This window comes from Daktulosphaira vitifoliae, unplaced genomic scaffold, assembly GCF_025091365.1.
Source record: "Daktulosphaira vitifoliae isolate Bord-2020 unplaced genomic scaffold, ASM2509136v1 Scaffold_4, whole genome shotgun sequence".
Taxonomy (NCBI): domain Eukaryota; kingdom Metazoa; phylum Arthropoda; class Insecta; order Hemiptera; family Phylloxeridae; genus Daktulosphaira; species Daktulosphaira vitifoliae.
The window spans coordinates 29110110-29134073 of NW_026099575.1; the positions used below are offsets into that span (position 1 = coordinate 29110110).

At 23.8% G+C, this 23964-nt stretch overlaps 2 protein-coding genes across 3 annotated transcripts; both read left to right on the forward strand.

The window, feature by feature from the left end:
- The first annotated feature begins 9152 nt into the window (after nucleotides 1-9152).
- On the forward strand, nucleotides 9153-9719 carry LOC126905026 (oocyte zinc finger protein XlCOF7.1-like). The gene has a single exon (XM_050684423.1). The coding sequence runs from the start codon at nucleotides 9153-9155 to the stop codon at nucleotides 9717-9719; it is 567 nt and encodes a 188-aa protein (XP_050540380.1).
- A 676-nt stretch (nucleotides 9720-10395) lies between these two features.
- Nucleotides 10396-22564, forward strand: LOC126905190 (kelch-like protein 2). Of its 2 annotated transcripts, none has more exons than XM_050684680.1 (13): nucleotides 10396-10657; nucleotides 13481-13706; nucleotides 14656-14825; nucleotides 15242-15335; nucleotides 16428-16584; nucleotides 16644-16738; nucleotides 19204-19285; nucleotides 19379-19530; nucleotides 20588-20766; nucleotides 20839-20938; nucleotides 21378-21515; nucleotides 21739-21982; nucleotides 22084-22564. In XM_050684680.1, the coding sequence occupies exons 1-13, from the start codon at nucleotides 10617-10619 to the stop codon at nucleotides 22278-22280; spliced, it is 1875 nt and encodes a 624-aa protein (XP_050540637.1). In that variant the 5' UTR covers nucleotides 10396-10616; the 3' UTR covers nucleotides 22281-22564. The 2 variants fall into 2 exon arrangements, with proteins under 2 accessions (XP_050540637.1, XP_050540638.1); XM_050684681.1 differs by having other exon boundaries at nucleotides 19204-19279.
- The last annotated feature ends 1400 nt before the right edge of the window (nucleotides 22565-23964 follow it).

The window sequence follows — 23964 nt, forward strand, 5'->3', positions numbered from 1 at the left end:
TTTTAACTTCTTTCTTGCACAACCGGAATATTTTAGCACTGTTATCACGGAATTAATTTTTCGAAAACCGCTTTAAAATTTAAAAACATGCACTATCTTAGTTTAGATCTGTCGTGTAGCTGAGAAAGTTGATTATATATAAAAACATTTTTTTAGTAATAATGTATCTGACGGCACTTTTTACTGCCATCTCTTTTATAATTAATACTCAATTATGTTTTATAAAATTATTTAGTAAAAATGTATGATACATGGGCCAAGTAATAAAAAAGAAGTTTTTAGTTTAGTTATTTTACTAAAACTAAAATAGAAAAGAAAATGTAAATAAATTGATAAATATGCTAACTTCGAAGTTTAAAATTTACTATCCTATAATATTCAGTTTATTAAATATCATTTCACGAATCAGAATATTTTGGCTTAAAAATATCACTTGATGGAAAATTAATTGGTGTTTTTAAAATAATGGAAAGAACAATGTTATAACTTACGCGACTACTTACATGTCACAAGAATTAATAAAGTACTTATTAACAAATACCTATTAAAAAAAAAAAAGTTTTCAATTCGTAATCAATAATTGAATACAAATAAGATATCAATTGGTTTATGATTTAATTTCAGTTTTCAACATTGATAATTAAAATTTGGAAACTAGGACTTATTTTTATTTATCATTTTTTGTATCAAAAATATAAAGAAAACTTAGAGGCTCAACAGTTTAAGAACTTATATGAACTGCTATAGTCTATTTTTCATAAAAGACTTCAAATTACTATCTAACTAGAAAATAGTGATTTATATATATCAAAGATATATTATCAAAATTTTGATATTGTGATGTATAAAAATATTTTTTAACTATAATTATTAATTTTTATTTATTTCAATGTGCAAAATTGAGGGTCAGCCCATTCAGATTCCTTTAGCTTTGTGACTCATTTCTCTCAGTAACCAATAAACATCTTGTACAAACAATTATTTGACCATTTCAATTGCGTTAAAAAACAACTAAGCCGTAATTAAATTTAATATTGTGTTGATAAACGAAAAATATATTAATTTATCATTATATTCTGTAATTATACTGTGAAATGAGATATTTTTTCTTAATCTTTCTAGCTGTCGGATTGTATTTCGTTGAATTCACATAACATTATCTTAATTTAACTGTTAATTTTGTTTGTTAGATATTAATGTGTTTTCAAATACCTTATGGGCATCGAGTATAAAATTGTTATTATTAATTAGTAAATTGCAACGGTGAAATAATGCGATGTTAATAAGTCGTAGAAAATTCTAGACATTTGTGTAGTTTTATTGTACTTAGTTAATTAACAATGAGAAAGTTTTGGCTTAATAGTAATAGGAATAAATCCAGAAAAAAACTAAAGGGAGATATAATATTATTACATTTTAATTTAATTATTACTTTTCAAACTTCAAATACAATTATAAATTATTTATTCTTTTAAGTTATTTTTTATTTTGTTCCAAAAGGAAAAATATACGTGTTGCTTCGTAAAAATATTTTTTAATGGACAATTGTATATGATAACCCTCTCTAAAACTTTATTCAGATTGTATTTATATACTTCTTGCCCATATACAATAAAATTTTATACGTACTTTTATCAATTATTATAAATAAATATAAAAAATAATAATAGGGAAGGCTGAGCATCTAAAGAGAATAAATTAAAATGTGAGCGTAAATTTTAGGTACAAAAAAAAATTTAGTGAATGATATATTTTGTTGTCTTTGTTTAATTATAATTCAATGTTCATTTAAAAATCTAATAATAGGATATATGGGCACCAAAATGTGATTTTTATTTTAAAAGATAAGTTTTTTTTTCTAACAAAATTTGTAAATATTTGCGTCTATTAAAAATGTTTAATTATAATCTAACATAGCTAAGTCAGCTTTTAAAAAAAATTATAGTAATTAAGTTATAGTACGTTTGTTATAATATAATTCTAACCTTATTCAATCAAATAATGACTTATAAATGTCGTCAGAAAATGTACACATGTACCATTTTTCTAATATCTATTATGTTAAGAAGAACTTGAAATATCTCTCCAAGTCCACTTCCCAACTAAAAAAACCAGTATTTTCTTTGTTTAATCTCAAACTCTTGATGCAAAACTTGATTTGACCACTCCCATTGCTTTGACCAATGAAATCAAAAGATATGTTTTGCAAATTTCATTAATTACTAAAACGATACGATTTGATTATTTACCGGATTTACTTATGCTGAATACTAATAAACTCAGTACAATGATTCTAAAAATTCATATTGTAAAATAAGAAGTGATTCCTATAAATTTTATAAATCTCATATTAATTGAATGAAAAATTCCTATACGTCAGTATGATATTATTATTGTACGCTTTAATTTTATATACAAGTAGTGTATGTAGATTTTAAAATAAAGAAATATAAATTCGTACACATATATAACATTTTTATTTCTATTTATCAAAAGTTTTCCTACATTAAACGTTAAAAACACCCAGTACATAAATGTGAAAATTCGAACATTTTTTTTAGATTGTACTGTTAAAAAGTTTAAATAAAATACTAATAAAACTATATATTTATATTTATAAAATATTTATTAAATAAAAATGTTTAGTTTTCCTAGAGTATATGTTGTAATTAGAGGTATATTTCAAATTTCGTTAACAGAGTACAATAAAAATATTGGGCCCTTAAAATTTCAGTTTATTGAAAGACCTTTATTTTCAAAAATACCCAGCAAAGTGGGGACGTGGTATAGTTGGGTCCCTTATAGATATAATCTGACAGTGATTAATGTCACTATCATAAAAAACGCTTCGATTCAAATCAGTAGATAGTTTTTAATTTTAAGAAACTGGTTGATTATTCTAAAAGCAAAACTAATTCCTATTTCAATCCATTATTTCTAATTAGTAGTTGATTTATAAGTATAATTTATAAATAAATATCTATTAAAGCAATTCAGCGTAGTATGAAATTGATATTTAATAATTTAATATTTTGGTAATTTTTTTCGGAGAATATATAAAAAATTATAAAGTAGTTATTACTTTTATGGTAAACGTGAATGAAAATTAAAGGGCTTGACACAGAACTTTTTTGATAATAATTTGTTGTCAATTATGAATAAATAGTCTGCAAAAGAAATTCGTCAGAGTAAAAAAGACACTTTTATTATTCAATTTTTTGTGCTAATTTCAAATCAGAAATTATATGTTTTCCATCACCAATAATTTTTACATTATTACTAATTATATAAAAACTATAGGATATAACTATATGGAAAATAGTTCTAAATAAATATTTCAATTGTATCATTTATTTAAACACCAAGAATTATATAGAAATTATTAATACTTCTGTTGAAATGATTTATAACGATAAAAAAATAAGTATTAACACAAAAAATCGTTTTTAAATTATTACATATTTTGATTTTTAACATTTTAAAAATAAAAAGTGAAAAATATCATTTTTAACCTAATTTTTTAGTATTTTTAAGTTGATTTTTTTAATTTTATAATAAAAAAAAATTGAATATGTTACCATAACTTAAAGTTCAACTTTAAGTTTAAAATTTACATTATTAAATAGAAACTTTTATGAGAATAAAAAAATAGTATTGTTAAGATTAATATGCAGTCAGGAAATTGTATAATTACTATTTATTGTAAATTTATCAGAAAAGCTCAATATTTTGTTTGCATTTTTAGTGTAATAGATTTCTTAAATAGAAATCATAGTAATTATTTCTAAGTAATTGTTGTTGATTATAAATATTCTACAACTGAAATATTCAAAATATTATTAATTTTAATGATTTACTTTAACAAAAAAACCAATCAAAATGTTGTTAAAAAAATCTACTCAATTGAATTTTTTAGTTGTGATCAAAAAAGTTGGTCAAGTGAGAGCTGAGAAAATAAATGAGTGCTATAAAAAAAAATCACATAGTAAAAAAACTTTTAGATGAATAAGAAATTTCTTCAAACGAGGGGGACTACAGTAATGGGATTCTTGATATTTATTAAAGTTATTGAATCTAAAAGAGATAAAAATCAAATAATTTAAAAATTTTTTTCTAACTCAAAAACTTTTGTAAGATATTTTAATATAAAATAAAATACAAAATCGAAAATTTTAACATCAAAATAGCATACGGTAGACATTTTCACCACAAAGACAAAATGAAGTTCGAAATATTTTTTTTTCAACCTAAAGTATTATATAACATAAGTTTTAATTTAAGATGTATATAAAAGTGTCAATATTTCTGGAGCACTTTCAAAAATTAAGTTGAAAAAGTTTTACTTTCTATATGCATTTTTAAGTTCTGAACCGCTCCCGTATAAAGGGAAATGGTCCGATTAAAAAAAATTATCTCGAATGAAAGAAGTATATAAATAGTATTTCTCAAAAAAAAATTGTTTTGATCCATATTTTTATAAAAATGTTTAGTAATATAAAGTTAAAAATGTAAAATATAAAATCGAGAATTTGAATATAAAAATAGCATACGGTAGTCATTTTTAATATGAAGTCAAAATAAGTCCGTAATTTTGTTTCCCAATATTTAAGTACATTATATTAGCTTTAATTTAAGATTTAATTAATCAAAAAATTTAATGTGGTAACAAACACAAAAAAACACATCATAGTAAAATTAATACCTTCTCAGCTTCGCATCGAAGCTAAAAAAAAGTCATTTTATTCTAGGCTATATCCCTTAAATTTTTCTATTTTGGGAAATAGCTCTTTATCATCTTTCTTTAATATAATGGAGAAATGATTATTTTTATTTCTCACTCTTTTTGCAGAAACAATAATTTTATATTTTAGCTAATTAAATATAATCGATAATTCATATCGATTATATTTCTGAAAACGTTTAAAGTAAAATCAAATTACATTTTTTTTATTATTTTATTTAATTAATAAAAATCGTTTTCAATCATAGAACTCGATATTACGATTTTGAGTGTTTTGGTAATAAATTTTTGTAGATATTTTTTTTAATCTTTATGAAAAAAGGCACTGAATTGTAACGGATTTAAATAATTATTATATTAAATATAGTATGAAAAATTGTTATACAATTGAAATAATTGAAATAAATTAAATAAATTGAAATAAATTTGATTTACGTTATATTCAGAGTCAGGGTTTAATCTAAATATTTTATAATTTTTTTTATTAATTTTTGAAGGTAACCCTTTAAAAGTGTCTGCATTTATATTCAAGAGATTAAGTTTTACCTTTACAATTAACAACTTGTAAACTGTTTATAATTTGAATGTTAATTGTTAGTGCATGCTTGGCTGTTATATTATCATGAAGAACAGATTTTCGACGCAGATAATGTAAAAATATTTAAGTACATTATCTTGGTATTAGGATATTAATGTACTGTAATAACCAATTGAATTAGACTTAAACGGGTAGTCATGATATTTAATATATTTTTTTAAATCACATTAAATTCGAATAAAATTACAATTTTATTAATGAATCATAATCTAGTTTTTTGCTCGTGATGAAAAAATCGAAAATAAAACCCATGATTTAATTTATGTAATTGCTTATATGTTGGAAAATCCTAAATTTAAGTAGTGTATACCAGTATCATAATATAACTAAAGGGAATTTGTGTTAAGTTGATGACCTTAATTGTTGGAGATTGATTGTAGGAGTTGTAATTTTCATTAAAATTGTTCTTTTTAATTCAGAAATTTCTATAATTCATTTAATGAATTAACGATCAAAGATAATTCCAATAAAATATTACCTCATTTTGTTTTCCTGTGTTATAATTATACTAAATTCCTAATTTGTAACATAAAATAAGTCCACGTATAAGATATTAATACAGCCATTCACGAGTTTAACTTAAATTCAAAATTTATTTTTATATCGACTTCACCCTTACAATTGGTTTTACGCTTATATATTTTTTAATAATTTATTTTTAAATTATGCATACATATTTAATATGCAATATTTATGGATGTGTGGGTTCATATAATTTGATATATATCATGTTACAGACTGTATAACTAACTTTTTTTTTTGTTTATCTGAATAATAAGAGTATCCTCAACCAAAAAACAATTTCGATTCCACGAAAATAATTCCGAAGCTGATCAATGAATGTTTTTTAACTCTCCAATACAATGTCGTATATATCTAAAAATCTGTATAGTGATAATACATTTTTCATGATGGAATATTTATTTTTTGAACCGTAGACAATTATTAATTTTATTTGATATAGGTCACATGGGCATACAGTGTAAAATTGGACAGCTCGTTTTTAAAACTCAAATAGTTAAACTTCTTCAAAACTTTCTTAGAACTTTTCATTGATAAAGAGATATCAGTTATGATATGTATTTGCATAAAAAATTAATTTCTTTTTTCTAAATTAGTTTACATAGTTAATTTTTTCAGTGTGTAATTATTACACACTGTTAATTAATTTTTCTATTTCTTTAAATAGATACCTATCAAACTATTAAAACATACTTATTACTTAAAGAGGGGCCAGTGAAAAGGGTATTGGAACGTGTCAACATCTATAATTAACAAATCGCCCGCTCACCTTCAAATTATTGAATCACAAATACAAGATTTTATATGTAACAAATTATTCAACAATAATGAATTCATTACTGATTTTATGTCTTCAGATTCAATACGTAGCTAGAAGCTACACATACTCTGTTGTTTTTTTTTTTATGTGTGATAGTAAATACTATTACTCCAGATATACTGAACCGATTTTGCTCAACAATATGTCAAAAGGTCATAAAACGTATCTAGTTCAAGTTATCAATGTCATAAATTTGCAAATTGCCCTATACTCCAAAATTAAGGGAAATGTCTCAAAAATTTATAATTTTCTTTAAAAACAGTTAATATTTACATTTTTAATTTTTACTTTATATTAAAATAACTTTTCTGGATGGATTACTGTGAAACTTTAAAATGTACAAATTAATAAATTTATTAGTAATACATTTGACATGCTCATTCAACAAGTCGTCGACAATGACGATGATATACTATTTTGGGAACCCAATCATTAGCTAAGGGTTGTCATTTTTTTTCTTCAAATTTAAAATTTTAAAAAAAACCTGATTTTTTTTTTAAATGTATCAAATTAAAGGCAATACTATGTATTTTAAAATGAAAAAATAAGAATTATCCGAAATCTTGAATTTTAGGAGTTATTGCGAATCAAAACAAAAAATCATANCGAAATCTTGAATTTTAGGAGTTATTGCGAATCAAAACAGTTGTCAGTAAAAATGTCAGTTTTGAAGTTTTTAAATAGTAACGGAATACTCACTTCATTCTAATGATTTTAAATTAAAGTCTATTTGATGTAATATATGATTAAAATAAGAAAAATGTTCTAATGACTCATTCTCTATGAGTAATCAGCCTCTTAAATAAAAAAATCATTTAATTTTTGATAAATAAAGTTTTTTTTTAATTTACCTCAAATACGCATCAAAGTGTTTTACTACAGTGATTTTAATCGCGGTCAGAATTCAATCGATCCTAATCTATAAAACTCTTCAAATGTGCTACATTAAATTTTGACAGTACTTAATTTAATTTAATTGTTTTTAACAAATTTTAAATATAACATGATCATCTATAAAAAGTAAATTTCTCTTGAGTTAAATACAGTTTTTAAATTTAGATATATAGATATAATTTAATAAATTTACGATTTAATTAGAATAATCAAATATTTTAAAGAGGTAACGTAATAATTATTTTAGAGTATTTAGAATTCCGTGTAATATTCTTTTTTTTTCAATAGTTGTATAGACCAGGAAAGTTTTCATAGTGCTATCACTAACTGATATTTTTTATTAACTTGTATACAAGTATAACATCATTAGTTTCACTTAATATTGGAAATAATTAAAACATATAATTAATGATTAATTGTTCAGAGTAACAAATAATATTATCGAATTAGCTTTCTACTCTTCTAGGCATTCGTCGTGATCATATACACAAAGGCAAATTTTTGAAAAGTTACCGTTTGTCGCTTTTCTGTATAGATTTTTAGTAATATTTAATTATATCCCATATAATAAACTCCAAATATTTTTTTTTTATAAAATCAAAAACAAAATAGTTTATACTATGTAAAATTTCTCATTAAATCTCACATTTAAAAAATTCTACTTCTTAAATTTTTTTACAGAAGTCAGATTAATCATTCACAAATAAATAAACACTTCAGCAGGATTATATGTAAAAATTATACAAAATATTAGATATAATATAGAAATGTTGTTCGAGTAGGTAAAAAAATACTGTTACATAATATGAAACTATATTATTATACTTGCAAAATTATATTTCACATTTCTATCAACTGAAATATGAATAGAATTTCACATAAGTATTAAAGTTTTTGAAATATTCAACCCTTTAAAAAAAACTACAAAAATAATATATTTTAACTTAAATAAAATTCTCGATTTGATATCTTAATAAAAGTAAATTATTTTGATCTAAGTAAATACTTTATATTTATTCGAATTTTATAACTAAAACACCTGATTTGAGTTAACTCTATGATTAACTAAAACTCTGATATAATCTATGGTAATATTTTTTATCAATAAACATGTGTTATTAAAATATTTTGTTATTTTTTCATAACAGAATGAAATTGTTTTCTGCAATAATTTGCGGTATACTCAATTAAAGTTATAATAAGCTTAAGATATTTTAGCTATTTAATTTTTTGAAACCCTTTTTGGCCGTAACTAACATTACATAAGTTCTGTTATTTTTTTCATATTTTGAATATTTACAAAATGTCTTTCAAGGATACTCCGAGTCAGCTCAATATAGTAATTATTCATTTTTGTGTAAAAATTAAAAATAAATATTTAAATTTTAAACATACAGCATTTTAATACTTAAATTAATCAACAACACACAATACTTATTTATTATTTCAGCTAATTAAATTATTACCTATTAAATGATTGTTTATATATTTCTGTAGCGTGTTTTAGCTACATTCATTTCATCATCGATTCATAATTATTGATATTTTTATAGAACACATTACTGAAATTAAAGCAAATGCCCGTGGCCGATCACTTTATGGCTGCTCCTTTCAACGCGGATCCTGTTATTCCTAAATTAAAAGGCAGAAATGTCTGTGAAAAATGTTGTAAAACTTTTGAAGACAAAACTAATTTGTGGAGACATGTACAGCAAGAACACGGTAATGATAGTGATCTATTATGTTCCGAACCCAATTGTGGCAAACTGTTTGCTAGCAACGCCTTGAAAATAGCTCACATAGCACACCATGAGACCAACGGCGTTTTAACTAACACTTGCGAGATGTGTGGTATGTTGTTGGCTAGTCGTAAAACATTCTATAGACATGTGACGATTGTTCATAAGGACAGTATTAAAGATCTATGTGGATTTTGTTTAAAGTTTAGCCAAAACACTACTGCTCTGAAAGTACACGTGTGGCAAACACACACACGACAAATGTTAACTGGTATACGTTGTGATGTTTGTGGAAAAGGATATTGTAATACCAAAATGATGCTCAAGCATAAAGCAATTCACAAAATAAAAGGCAATTATTGTAGTATCATTCCAATAAATACAAAAAATAATGTTTCCTCCTAATGTATAATCAGCACTGAATATTTTTTATTTGTTATTTATCAGAACTGTTTTTTGTTATTGAAATACCTTATTAGTAGATAATCTTTAATTATATCGTGATAATAAACATTTTTTTGTACCAAAAAATATGTATTCAAATGAAAAAAATTACCATTTATATAAATAATAAATATTTAAACTAATAATCATTACTATTCCATTTTAATAAACTATCTTCTCATTAAACTGTTGAAAATAATAAAAAATTATAGGAAATGTTTAAGTTTATAAGTTGTTAATGATACTCGTAATTTTTTTACACGAAAATCCAAACATTAAATAAGGTTTACTTAATAATATTCAAATCACAAAGCAGTGTCATTAGTACTGAATGTGACTTTTCTAATAGAATACTTAATTAAAAACAAGTTTTTTTGAGTCCTATAATTTTATTTAGCTTATATTATATACGTAAATTTATTGCTTTCTTTGTGCATCGATAGTGTATGAAATAAAATAAGATATGATTTTACATTTGTCTATTTTATGAGCAAATGGTCAATTCAATTTCACGGAGTCTTACACTTGCTCTTAGTCTGCTATTCATTGTGTAATAAAATGTTGAGATAAACCCGCATTGTTCTATATTTATTATTGTTTAAACTAAAATAAAAGAAAGATGCTACAATATGGTTGACGATACTTTTTCAAATGTATCTCAACAGTCAATAGGATCGATCACGTAGAACGACGAGCCAAACAGTTAAATTAAACAAGTATCTATTTTATGTTCTAATTAAAATTAATCACTTTTAGTAGCTTTTTTTAAAGACGTTTTTGTTAATAATTAGTTTTAAAACTAATTTGTTTAAAAAAAACAATACAAAAAATTCCGGAATATATTTTAATATTGCAACAATGTTCAGGTCAACGTTGGTATTACCAAAATCCAATCCTCGGTTAGTTTAAAATGTATTTTTTTTTAATAGCGCTTAAGATCTTTAAGTTTTACTTTTCAGTTTGATTAAAAATAATCTTTATTATATTATTGTAACATATAAATATTAATGAAAATGTTGCAATTTCTTTAATTTAAAAAACATAATCGCCGAAGTTTTTATCTTAATGAGTCATTCAATAGTAAACCACTAATATTATTATAAAACGTGCAACTACATTTTGTCGTAGTTGACTAATTTTGAACCAATGAAACATGTTCACATTTTTGTACCTTAGAGGGATAGAAAAAGATACCGAGAAATGAATAATGATAAATATAGTAGGATCTATGCTTCATTTCCAGTACATATTTTAAAATACTAATAACTTACAAAATATTGATCCAAAAGTTATTATTGACCCATTTAGAACAGATAAATGAAAATATATATGTAACAAAATGGAAAAAAAAAATTTTTTAACAACTATTTTATTTTTTTTTATTATGAAAAGGCTTCAACAACTATTATTTTAAGAGAAATCGAATAGATAACGTTAATAGAATCATTCTGTATAAAATGTAGCATTCATTTCCTTTTAAATTCTAATATTATGCTTTATTTTCTATAATTACCCGGCATGTCATTGGGTCTACTAACAAGTATTTTTGAAATTTAGCCATACCAATAAAAATTATTATCTGTAATGTAATGAGTTTGATTTGTATTGTAATTACTTTTGTCACTAACTTAACCATTAACCTAACTCTCAGTAATAGAGAATATTGTGTTTATCTGAAACGAAAATTAGTTAATTACATTTAATTTAATAATAATTGTTTCATTAATTATTATTGTACCAAAATTATTTTGTAGTTAAAAAAAAATGGCTATTGTTTTTTTGTTTGTGTAGTACCTACATAACATAGTAATATAGTGTGGCGCCATTAATCAATATAAAATTAAAAGGTAATGTTACTTAAAGCGGAAATTTCTTAAGGACGGTTAATTTTCAAGAGTGAAAAATAATTTAAAATAATAATGAGTTTTTCTTTCATATATAACAAAAGCTCAAAAAATATTACTAATTATTATAAAATGTTATTAGAACAACAGTTATCGGTTATCTGTTATTAATTATACACTAACAGCTAGCAAATAAAATAACTTAAAAAGTTTAATAAACTTCGATGCCATATAATATAATTTTCCGATTCAAAATTCGTTCAAAAAACTGATAAGTACTTAGTATTATTTTATTATAGCATCTTTTATTGTTATATGTTATATTGTTGAGTTTTTTAATTTAATTATATATATATATTTATATATTTTTAACATACATGACTTTAATATCTATAATTAACAGCTAGCACTTTATTTTATTTATTTAAAATGTTTAGTAATAAAATAAATTCATTTTATTTAACACTTTAATACATAGGCATAACTAGAATATTATTGTGGAGGGCTTAATATATTATATTCCCTGATCATTTAAAATATATTCATATTATTGTAAAAACAATTTTCTAAATTTTTGGAGTTACCTCCCTAAACTCTCTCTAGTTACAATTATGTTTACATATCATTTTTTTTTATAAAAAAAACATTTGTATAAAAATGCAGCAAATTATTTAATACTTAGAGCGACACACTGACTAAATCCGACACTGAAAGTATTAGATTTCTATTTAATTAGGTTCTTGCGGTTTTCGTTGAATAATTTTAAACATTAATAGTTATGGTTAACTATTTCAAAGGTCTTCTTCTTTTAGCGTAACCGCATTTGAAATCGCTTAAAGAAGTTCAGTTGCCTCATAGTTTTATATACAATTGGAGTAACTTCCAATACTATTATATTTTATACTGTGTATTAATAGAATACCAAACTAGACCCATGACTTTATTAAATAGAATAAAATTACCTAGTTAATGTTTTTATTTTTTACAAACAATTGATAATAATTTAAAACGCTCCCTTTGAGATACATTTTCTCCATCAATAATTGAAAATAATTGTTTGAATTTTTATTCAATTTATACAGAGTTATTTATAAAAGATAAGACAATCATTTTCTTGGAAATTATTGAAAAATTTTAATTTTTGTAAAGGACAATATTACTTTATTTAAAAAATGTATAAAAATATATAGTTTTATAATTTTGGTTTTCAACACTTTTAAGATAAAAATATTAATTTTTAATTTTCTTTAATAGGACCACTATTTATAATTTGATAATATTATGAAAATAAGAATTTTAAACAATTTCGTTTTAATTTTTTTTTTCCAATCGATCATTTGCATTTTAAAATTGATAAAACTCTAAATTTAAAATACAAACTTATCATTAATTTGCTTTTAATAATATTAAAAGCAACAAATATCATTTTAAATGGGCCATACATTATTTTTATGGTTCAACAATATACGATAGTAAACTTGTATAGAAACAAAAAGTATATGACGACATATTATTGTGATATTTTTGAAAAACAATATTTTCATTTACAAAAATTTTAAATTTTCAATAGTTTCCGAAAAAATAAGTGTCTTAGTCTTAATGAATCACTCTGAATACCAACCCGTTTTTATATGTTTGGCATTCATTATTTTAATTATTAGTGTTTATTAAAAATTATAAATTCTATTGAAAATTACTTAAATTAGGTTTTCAGTTGTGACCTCTGAATCACTTGATTAAGCTAAAATGTACATTATTAGCTTGATCAAGTGATTATACAAAAATATAGAAACTATTGTTTCTATAATTTTGTAATATTTGAATTAAACGATTTACTTTTGCAATGTCATTTACGATATTTTTTTTAATTTTAACTAGAGACAAAAATAATGGAAATGTAGCTTTAATAAGAGATGGACAATATATATGGTGTGATAAAAATATTTTAGCAATTCGAAGTATCTATTTAGAACATATTTTTACAAATAATCCTACACAAAGAGAATTTGTCGTGGATAATTTATTTTCATCAGCACAAACCTTAGAAAATCTTATTGATTTTATGTATACATCCTCAATTGAGTTTACTGAAAGTAATATGATTGTAAGTATTTTACTTTATTTTTAAGTATCTAACGAGTTATATTATTTTTTCTTTATTTGAATATTTTTCGTAAAAATTAATTTATTTTTTAAATTACTTATACAAATAGTATGTAGTTGGTTAAGTGTGTAATAGCTCTACCAAGTGAATATTTATTTCATTAAAATATATGCGTATAATTTAAATAAAGTACAGTATTATTAAGCCAGTTTTTTACAAAGATATAGATCATTTTACAGACCATAATCATTCATAAATCATAAAATATTTACATTACAAAGAAGTCAATTTAAAAATTCTTTACACAAAGATTCTTATCAAAAGAATTCAGGGCAAAATTGAAAAACATTTAAATATTCAGGAGAAAGTTTTTTTTAATAATTTCTCATGTTAAGATATTTTTTAAGTCATGTAACTTTGGTGTTATTTGCTTTAACAGTATCAACCTGGAAGAAGAAGGTGATCAAGGTCACCTTACTATTGGTCTCACGCAAAAAGTAATTAAAACAGGTTTTTTAGTAATATATTAATAGAATTTAGTCCTGTATTTGTAATTTTTCTAGAGCTTCACAAAACAAAGCACACATTTTGCATGTAAATTTTGTGACAATGACCACGAAATAATTTTTCTAGTTCATAATAAAAATGCTAATAATTAATGATGGTATCTCAAAACAAGCTATACCAGTCTAAATTATTTTTCGTTACTTGTTTTTATAAAACTTTAAAATGATTAACCGTTTGTTATTTTATATAAAGTATATTGTATCACTAATTTTCTAATTACTTCTTAAGTTTCGTCAGTATTAAATGATATTTGAAAAATTATTAAGTTACTATACATGCGTTACAATGAATATTATTCTTCTGTTACTTTATTGAAGTCAAGTGTCCAATTTAATTTTCTAATAGGTATAATAAATTTTAAAATATTATATTTTTGGATTAGGAAATTTTATTAGATTCCAAAACACTTGGATTGAAAGAAGTAGAAGATGCCGTTTTAAACTATATCAAGTCAAGAATAACTATTTACAACTGCCTACAATTGTGCAATTTTAAAAATATGATTGATGTTTTAAAAGATGACTGTGTGTTATTTATAAAGAAAAATATTAAGTTTGTAACTTTTATGATTAATTATTCAAATTTTTAACTTATTTATTTTGATTTGAGTTAAAAAGGTTTTTTTTATAAGCTGAGCTAACTGATATAGATATTTGATTATTATTTAAATTAGTTTAAATCAGCTTAGTGTCATTTCATAAATATTAAGTAAAATATTTTATTCAGATCACTTTTATTTATACGTAATCCATAAAATATATTTCACAAAAGTAATCATAAATATAAATTAAAGCCAATGTAAATTTGATTTAAATTAAGGCTATATCTATCTTTTTAAAATATTACTAAACTTTAAAGATAATTTCAATAAAGAAAAATAATTAAAAAAATTTTTTTTTAAGTTAAGTTAATAATTTTATTTATCGTGAGTAAGTTACATTTCCTAATCTATTTAAATTTATATTTAGTTATGTGATTAGAACTCAAGATTTTTTTAAATTGGATAGCTCTCAAATAATTGATTTTATTGAAAATGTTCAAAACGAATCAAATCAAAAAAAGGTAATAGATTAGATCTATTTATGAATTGGTTATTTTATTAAGTTACTATTTAAAAATTATTTTAAATAAAGAGGGAGTATAGGTGTAGCGTCAATCGTGGATAAGATGAGAGAAAATAGACTTAGATGGTTTGGTCATGTTATGAGGAGAGAAGAATCGGAAGCCGTAGGAACAGTTGTAGAAATGAATGTTGAAGGAAGAAGATGTAGAGGAAGACCAAAAAAGAGATGGTGGAATGCTATTGAATGTGATATGAGGATAGCTGATGAGGGAGATTGTGTCAAGTGAAAGTTTAGGATAAGAGTAGCCAACTCCAAGTAGTTAGGATTAAGGCGAGGAAGAAGAAGAAGATTTAAAAATTATTTCCTTAAAGCATCAATTATAGGCATAAATTAGATCAGGTTTTAAATTAAATTTATTACCCTAAATCATCAATTATGGTCATAAATAAATATAAATACGATTATAAAAACTAGATATTCATTTGAAATGTATTTATATTTTATGAAAATGTTTATGCATTTGTCATATATAATTAATTTTTATCCTGTTTCGTGTATGATTTTAGTAAATTGTGATTATTGAAGTTCATATTTAATAATAAATAAATAACCAAAAATTGTATTTTTTTAAAAAGATAGAGAATTTGCAAAATATATCTGAAATATCATTATATTTAGTTAAACTATTTATAGTCGATTAACATACTATTCTAAAATTAATTTATATATAATAAAAATTCAAATTAGTGTTTAAACATATTCTTTAGCTGTAGTAATAACAAATTCACCAATGGAGTTTGACCTAATGTAATGCAATTTCAGTCTAATAGAATTTTATATACCTATAATTTAAATCCTTATATGAAATACTTATTTGATTATTTAAAATGTATCCTCGACCTTCATTTACAATATTCTTGGTTATTAATGCAAATTATTACACCGAAATCTTGAAAAACATGCAAAAGTAATTATAATAAACCAGTTATTATTTTTTTTTAACCAGTATAAATAACTTTATATAAAACTGTACTTATAAATTATGAAATAAATATTTTTCCATCATACTATATTCAAGAGTGAATTTTAGATATTTGAAGCGTTAATGATGTGGGTAAAATATGACCAAACAAACAGAAAACAATTTTTACCAAAACTTTTTATTAAAATCAATATTGAAGCATTCCCAATATCGTATATAGAAAATGTTATCATGAAAGATGTTTTAATAATGGAAAATGTCCAGTGTACGTAAGGTATTCAATTTTAGAATTCAACTAAGTAAAGTTTTTTTTTCTGTTTATAGGTAGTAATCATATGGCCAGCATTTTTCTTAAAATGTTGCAGAATGCTCAGATTATGATACAAAAATTAAATAGAAAGAGATCCCAGTTATCACAAGTATGTCGGACATAACTTAGGAACATTAAACAATGGCATACTTATGGTAGTTGTTAAATTTTTTTTAAATAAGAAAATTCTTTTTTTAAAACAAAAAAAATAATTATACTTAAACTATATTTAAGAAGTTAACTAACCAAACACTGAAGTTCACTTTGGTTGAAACAAACCAAATGTTATTGTGATTATTATACTATTATATAAAATTAAGGCATTTTTTCGGCCAAACTATTTTTATCTCATCACAGTTCGAGTTTTGCAGCGTCATTTTATTACCTATCATTAATGATTGCTTTCAGTTGACTTAAATAACATTTTTTTGATAATGAAAATAATAATTTCCTTATCAGTAACTCTAAATCAATTATATTTTAATATAATAAATAAATGCAATGTATTACAGATAATGTTAATATTATTAGAAAACTAAACATGTAAGAAAAATGAAAAAATTTTAGATAATTACCTTAGAAGTCGCAGCCCTTATAAAAATATTAAATTAACAGTTAAAATTTCAAATCGTATTAAATTTAATAAAAATGCTACAATTGCAATTATCTTATGACTAATTCTGTGGGATTTAAAATGTTACAATAACAAAAGTAAAAATTTATAATTTACTTTATTTTAGTCCAAAAATGTAAAGAAAAATAATAATATATTTTATATATTTATTAATTATCAACAGCTTACATAAATCCTAATAATTTATATTCAACTAAAATCTCTTCTTTCTTCTTTTCCACGCCTTATTTCCAACTATTTGGGGTCTATCCTAAACTTTCACTTGACATGATCACCCATATCATCTACGCTCACATCAGCTATCCTCATATCACATTCAATAGCATTCCACAATCTCTTTTTTGGTCTTCCTCTACATCTTCTTCCTTCAACATTCATTTCTACAACTGTTCTTAAAGCTTCCGATTCTTCTCTCCTCATAACATGACCAAACCATCTAAGTCTATTTTCTCTCATCTTATCCACGATTGACGCTACACCTATACTCCCTCTTATATGCTCGTTCCTTATTCTATCTTTTCTAGTCACTCTACTCATTCTCTGCTCTTACTTTCTTATCAACCGCTCAACACTCTGAACCACACATCATAGCTGGCCTTATTACAGTCTTGTAAAATTTACCTTTCAGCCTCATTGGAATTCTTTTATCACATAAGACGCTGGCGTGTTGAAGTGGAAAGAAGCGTCCAGACGCTTCTCTCCACTTCAACCACCCGCACTTAATTCTGTGTCTTTGTCTGTGTAAAATTATTACGTTTATCAAATATTGTCATATCACAGTCAACTCAATAGGACAACATAAAATTTGTATTATGCGATATTTCTCATTTCTGCTCCACTCATTCTCTGTTCTATTTTCTTGTCAACCGCTTAACACTCTACATCACACATCATATCTGGTCTCACTACAGTCTTATAGAAGACTGTATTGGAGATCTTTTATCGCAAAACATACCAGATGCTTCTCTCTACTTTGACCACCCGCACTTAATCCTGTACCTTACATCCTCGTCAATACCACCATTATAGATATCTCATATTATATCAATGTACCTTTTCAGGACTCCTTTTCTCATTAATGCCCACTTTAAAACCTATCTCAGTACTCTATCATACGCTTTATTCAAATCTATAAATACCATACACATCTTTTTCTTCTTTTTCCTAAACTTTTCTTTTAGTTGCCTCACACAAAATAATGGCTCCATTGTTGACTTACCGTGTATAAATCAAAACTGGTTTTTAGACACCAATGTCTCATTTTTATTCTCTTATTTATTACCATTTGCCAAATTTTCATGCTATGGCTCATAAGCTTTATACCTCTATATTTTTCAGACTCCTGTAGATCTCCTTTACCTTAAAATATCGGCACCACAATTTTATTTCTCCATTCATTTGGAATTTTCCCTTCTGATAAGATTTTAATTATAAGTTTCTTCAACCACATTATGCCAACACCGCCTAATATTTTCCATACTTCTACTGGCATTTCATCTGGTCCTACTGCTTTATTCTTTTTTATTTATGCCATAGCTTCCCATACTTTTTTCTCACTAATTAAATCTACCAGTCCCTCGTTCCACGAGATATCCTTTAATGTCTCTTTTGGATACTCTTTCCAGCTTTTTTTCACATCATTATCATTTGATAGTACCCTATTATCAATACTTTTTATATACCTTTTTAAAAACTGTCAACTTTATATATATTTATATAACTTTAATGTGTTATGAAATAGTTAAAACATTTAATAAATTAGTCATAATAATTTATGAAAAAAAGAACTATTCAACAATATTATACTATTTATTATAATCAAATATTTATATTTATACATGAAATGTTTCAATTTAAGTATTATTACACATAAAATAATTATTTTCTGTCAATTTGTGATGATTCTTTAAAATTTTTTTCACTTTATTTTTTAATCGTAGATTTTAATGCTTGCTCAATGTATGATTTCTGAAACCCCAGCAATTAAGGTTCTCCAAGAAGTAAAAGAAACCGAGGGTACAAGTAAATTTCAAAAAAAATTTTTCCTTATTTTTATTTCAAAATTTTTTTTTTTTAACTACAAAACAAATTAAAAATACTTGAAACGTTTTATAGGAGTAATTAAGTCTTGGGAGAATAATCAATTGGCGACAATTTCAAACAATAAATCGCAATGCATAGAAAATACTGAAATGTCAGAAAATGAAAATGATATACATCTAATACAAACTTTTTTGTTTACAAAAAAAGAAAATTTTAATTCACAAGTTAGCCTTACAATTTTTATTAATTATTAAAAAATATCAAATAGGATATTTTGTACTTTTAACTTGATTGTGAGTTTTTAAAAATTATTTTATTTTTAGAATGACATCTTTGTCTTGAAATAATAACCTCAAAAAAAAAAAAAAATTCCTCATATGTTTTACTAAATAATTACAATTTTAAAATGAACCAAAATATTCGGATTCAACTTTTATATACTTTTTTTTTAACTTTTAGTACATAAAATAGGCTTTATTTTAACATATATTTAAGAGACTCAGTATTCCCGCAACATTTTCAAAAGTTAAGTTGAAAAAATTCTACTTTTTATAAAAATCGTTGAAATAACTTGAAACAGAAGGATTGATTGATTTGAAATTATGTGGCTAATTTATTGGATAATATGATAATATTAAATATTATATGGTTTTATGATCCAATAAAAAATTTACGAAACTCAATGTTATCTTATGTACCGTCATTATGTTGCAATAATTGTAATAATAATAATTACTATAATTATTAAAGTATGGATGCTCTCTTGAATCGTTAAATGTCTGTGATAAATAAATTGAATGACACTATTTTTGATTTTTTTGATAATACACGAGCTCACATAAGGTTTATAATTAATAAACTTTTTCTAATCATTAAAAATTTTACTAAAATTATCGAATAAAAATAAATTATTTAATTGAGTACTATAAAAATGAAATTAGTATTTTTTTTCTTTAAGTTCTTACTAACTTATACTGAAAAAATTCTTTTATAAAATATGTTTTATGCAAATTAGATTCCAGTAAATCTTATTTATAACAAAATTTCCAATAAATCCTTCATCATTTTTCAAAATAATAAAAATTAGAAAAAAATTAATTGTTCTATTCAAGTATTTAAATATTTTAATATTGGGCACTATTATAAAATGCGTTTCTTAATAATAAATAGGAATAATGATTCAAATTAGTTTTTAACTATTCATTATATACTAGATATATAAATATAATTTTGGTTAAATACCTATTTAAAAATTAAGTGTATAAATAAATTGTATTATAGGTTATTATAATATGTCAATTTTCTGAAGATTTCAACGAACAATCTCTATCATTTTTAGACCGAAGCGATAAAAAATGGAAGAATATTAATCTTAATGGTTTTCAACCGAGTACATCGATGTGCACGTTTTTTGAAGATGGAAAGTATTTTGAAATTGGAAAATCTCCAGTTGATAATAAGTATGTTAATTATTTTAATAGTTAAATTTATCTACTGTGCCAAAATGTTTAAAACATATATATGATTACTAGACTTGTCAATATGATAGCCCGTAGTAGTAAAAAATTAAGTGAATCAAATTATTTGCATTTAACACCAAAATTGATTCATTTAAAACATTCCGTTTATATAGTGAGTATTTATAAATTTAGCTAGATAAAGTTTTGTAAAAATAAAATTTTAATAAAAAAAATTGAAGGATACCACACCATTTAAATAATATATATGAGATTTTCTCTCAGGAACAGGTCTGTTTACACTGTATTGAACAGCGAGCTTTAAACGTTTGGAAATATTTTAATTCATTAAATTAGTATATTGTAATAGGCCTAATAAACGACTGTAAATAATATTGTCATAATGTTTAAAATGATTTAAATATTTATGAACGACAGTTAATGTTATTTTGTCATAAAAAATAATCTTAAAGTCATAATAAATCAAATGGCAAATTTTTAAATAATAAAATTAAGTTCTTGGCTTTTTAAAAAATTGAAATTCTTATTGTTATCTATGGTTTGGTATCATTTAGGGTAAAATATTCTAATTTCTAATTTCTTATGCCGAGTAGTTGGAAACGTCATTAAATGGAAAATCCCAGTACAATGAAATTTACGATATTCAATCTAATCGTTACAGAAAAATAGAAAAGATGAATGAATTTCGAACGGATTTTAGTGTAGTGGCTTGTGACAATCTTATCTATGCAGTCAGTACTATTTTGTAATATATTTTTTTAATTGAATCATTGTTTTTAAACATTTTGTACGAGTACAATAAGGGTGTAAAGCTTAAGTACCTCCAAAAAATAAAGACAATTTTATTCATTGTTTTTTAGTAAAAAATGTTTAGTAAAGCTTTTCATGAAAAGCTTTACTATTTCCAGTGATATTATATTGATTAATACACACTTTTAAATGTTCGTATGGCAGGTTGGAGGATATAATAGTAAAACAATTGAATGTTATTATCCCGAAGAGAACGTGTGGCGTATATTTAAGCATACTATGAAAGTACCCAGGAAAAATGCTGCCGTTTGCGTTGTGAATGATACTATCTATGTATTTGGTGGTACGGATAAAGCTAACAATGTATTATTTTCTGGCGAAAAATTTGATGTGCGCTGTCAAATTTGGCATGATATTCCGCCAATGAACAAGGGACGCACCAACGCTCGTAAGTTAATAATGATTATAGAATTTTTTTATTAATTGAACAAATATAGAATAATCTGATATGAATACTACCATTATATTATTTATTTACTCTAATTCTAGTTGCAGTTTCCAAAAACGGCTTCATATTTGTCATTGGCGGAGAAAACCAAAATTCTTATGAAGTTTTTGATACATCTTCAATGACATGGAAATTATCAAGTATAAAAATGAATAAAACGTGGGCCCATACTAAAGGAGTAACTCTTGATGCAGAAACTAGTTTTTACTTCAAAAAAAATATGAAATATTTCATCTAAAAATTAATATAACTACAAAAACTTTGATAATCATATATTTACTTTAGATATTTTATTTATCAATTAATTTTTTGTAATATTTAAAGAAACTTGATGGTATTAATTTTATAATTTCATAAAAAAAAGTAAACGTTAAGCATTCGTTTTATGAATGCGTAGATATAAATAAAGTATGTTTGTTAATTTGATTTGTTTTCGGACACCCATATACAGGCTAAAGGTTAGACAACTTAATTAGCTTTCCTGTACAAATTAAATTGTATTTAGCACAGGATTTTAGAATACGATTTGTTATGTCGGAGAACGTTGTCCGAGGGTCTGAGTAGACTTAAATAATCTTATTTGAGGACACATACACACAGTGTAAAATATAAAATCGTCACAAGACCAATATAATCAAGGATATTTTTTATAAGAAAAATACAATGAAAAAACTAACATGGTATTATTTTAATGTTCGACACTTAGCACTTGCACAAGACGGACAATGACAGGTATGACACAATATAAGAGCACATTCAACCAGAATGGTCAGTAAGGGATTTTTTATTCTTATAATATAAGCTTTGCTTCCCCCTTGAGATCATTGTCAATTTTATCAAGGCTATTTTTTTAACGCTAAATTATCAAACACAATAAATAACACAATGATACATAAAGTACTTTTGTTTGTTATTACGTCTAACAATTGTATATACTGCTTAATCATTTTTAAATAGAATATGGCATATTTACATTCTCTTTTTTTAAATAAACTAAAAAAGTCGAAAATGTAAAAAAATCATTTTAATATAAAAATAAAAAAACGTCTTTGGTGAAGTTAATTTCGTTGACATATTTATGAGTCTTATGTGAGATTGTATAAAATAAATAAAATTAATAGTATACATTTCTAAATTTATAATTAAGCTGACTATTTGTCAACTTAATTTGACTATTTGGCCGACCCCAAGTAGTTGGGATTAAGGCGAGGAAGAAGAAGAAAATAATTAAGCTGACTATTTATAAAAGGAATACACTCCATTGTTATTGGCGTGGGTAAGACTTTTAAAAAAGTATTATTGAAAATTGTATAAATAAATTAATGACCAATAGTATGAATCTAGACAGGGTTGCCCTTTCCTATTGCTTGTCATGCCTGCCATATCGCGATAATCTGTACTGATCATTTTAAAGACCTAGTTCTATACTAGTATACAAAGTGATTCTTTTATCATCGACTACTTAATTAATTGAAAAATAAAAACTATATTAACAATTATTTTATTAGTTATAAAGTAATTTAGAGTAATAACTGAAGATGTAAAGTGGGTGCTGTTATTTTTATCATTTCTAGACAATCATACATGTTCTCATTTGAAAAATAAAAGTTGACACACTTATGAAGTATATGAAATGAAATGAAATTCGGCTATAATTAATGGCTTCTTATACTATAATGATTATAAATTGTTAAAATTTTTAAAATCTAATTATACCATAGCATTCTACTACAAAATATACATAGGTCTGTACTTGTTTTTGTTTTTCAATTTTAACTATGTTTAGACTTTTAATAAATAAAATAGCCGTTATTACGATTTGTTGACTTAAGTTTTTTTTCATAGTTATAGCGATTATGTCAACTAAAGGCGACAAAATATTTTAATATTTTTTGAATCTTCATAAGATTTCCTATCAATAT

What these genes read in the sequence shown, in the direction of transcription:
- LOC126905026 (XM_050684423.1), top strand. Translation starts at nt 9,153, where the DNA reads ATGCCCGTGGCCGATCACTTTATGGCTGCTCCTTTCAACGCGGATCCT.
- LOC126905190 (XM_050684680.1), top strand. Translation starts at nt 10,617, where the DNA reads ATGTTCAGGTCAACGTTGGTATTACCAAAATCCAATCCTCG. An exon ending in TTACTGAAAGTAATATGATT is followed by an intron (nt 13,707 to 14,655) that starts GTAAGTATTTTA and finishes TTTTTGGATTAG; the next exon opens with GAAATTTTATTAGATTCCAA. An exon ending in AAAAGAAACCGAGGGTACAA is followed by an intron (nt 19,286 to 19,378) that starts GTAAATTTCAAA and finishes AACGTTTTATAG; the next exon opens with GAGTAATTAAGTCTTGGGAG.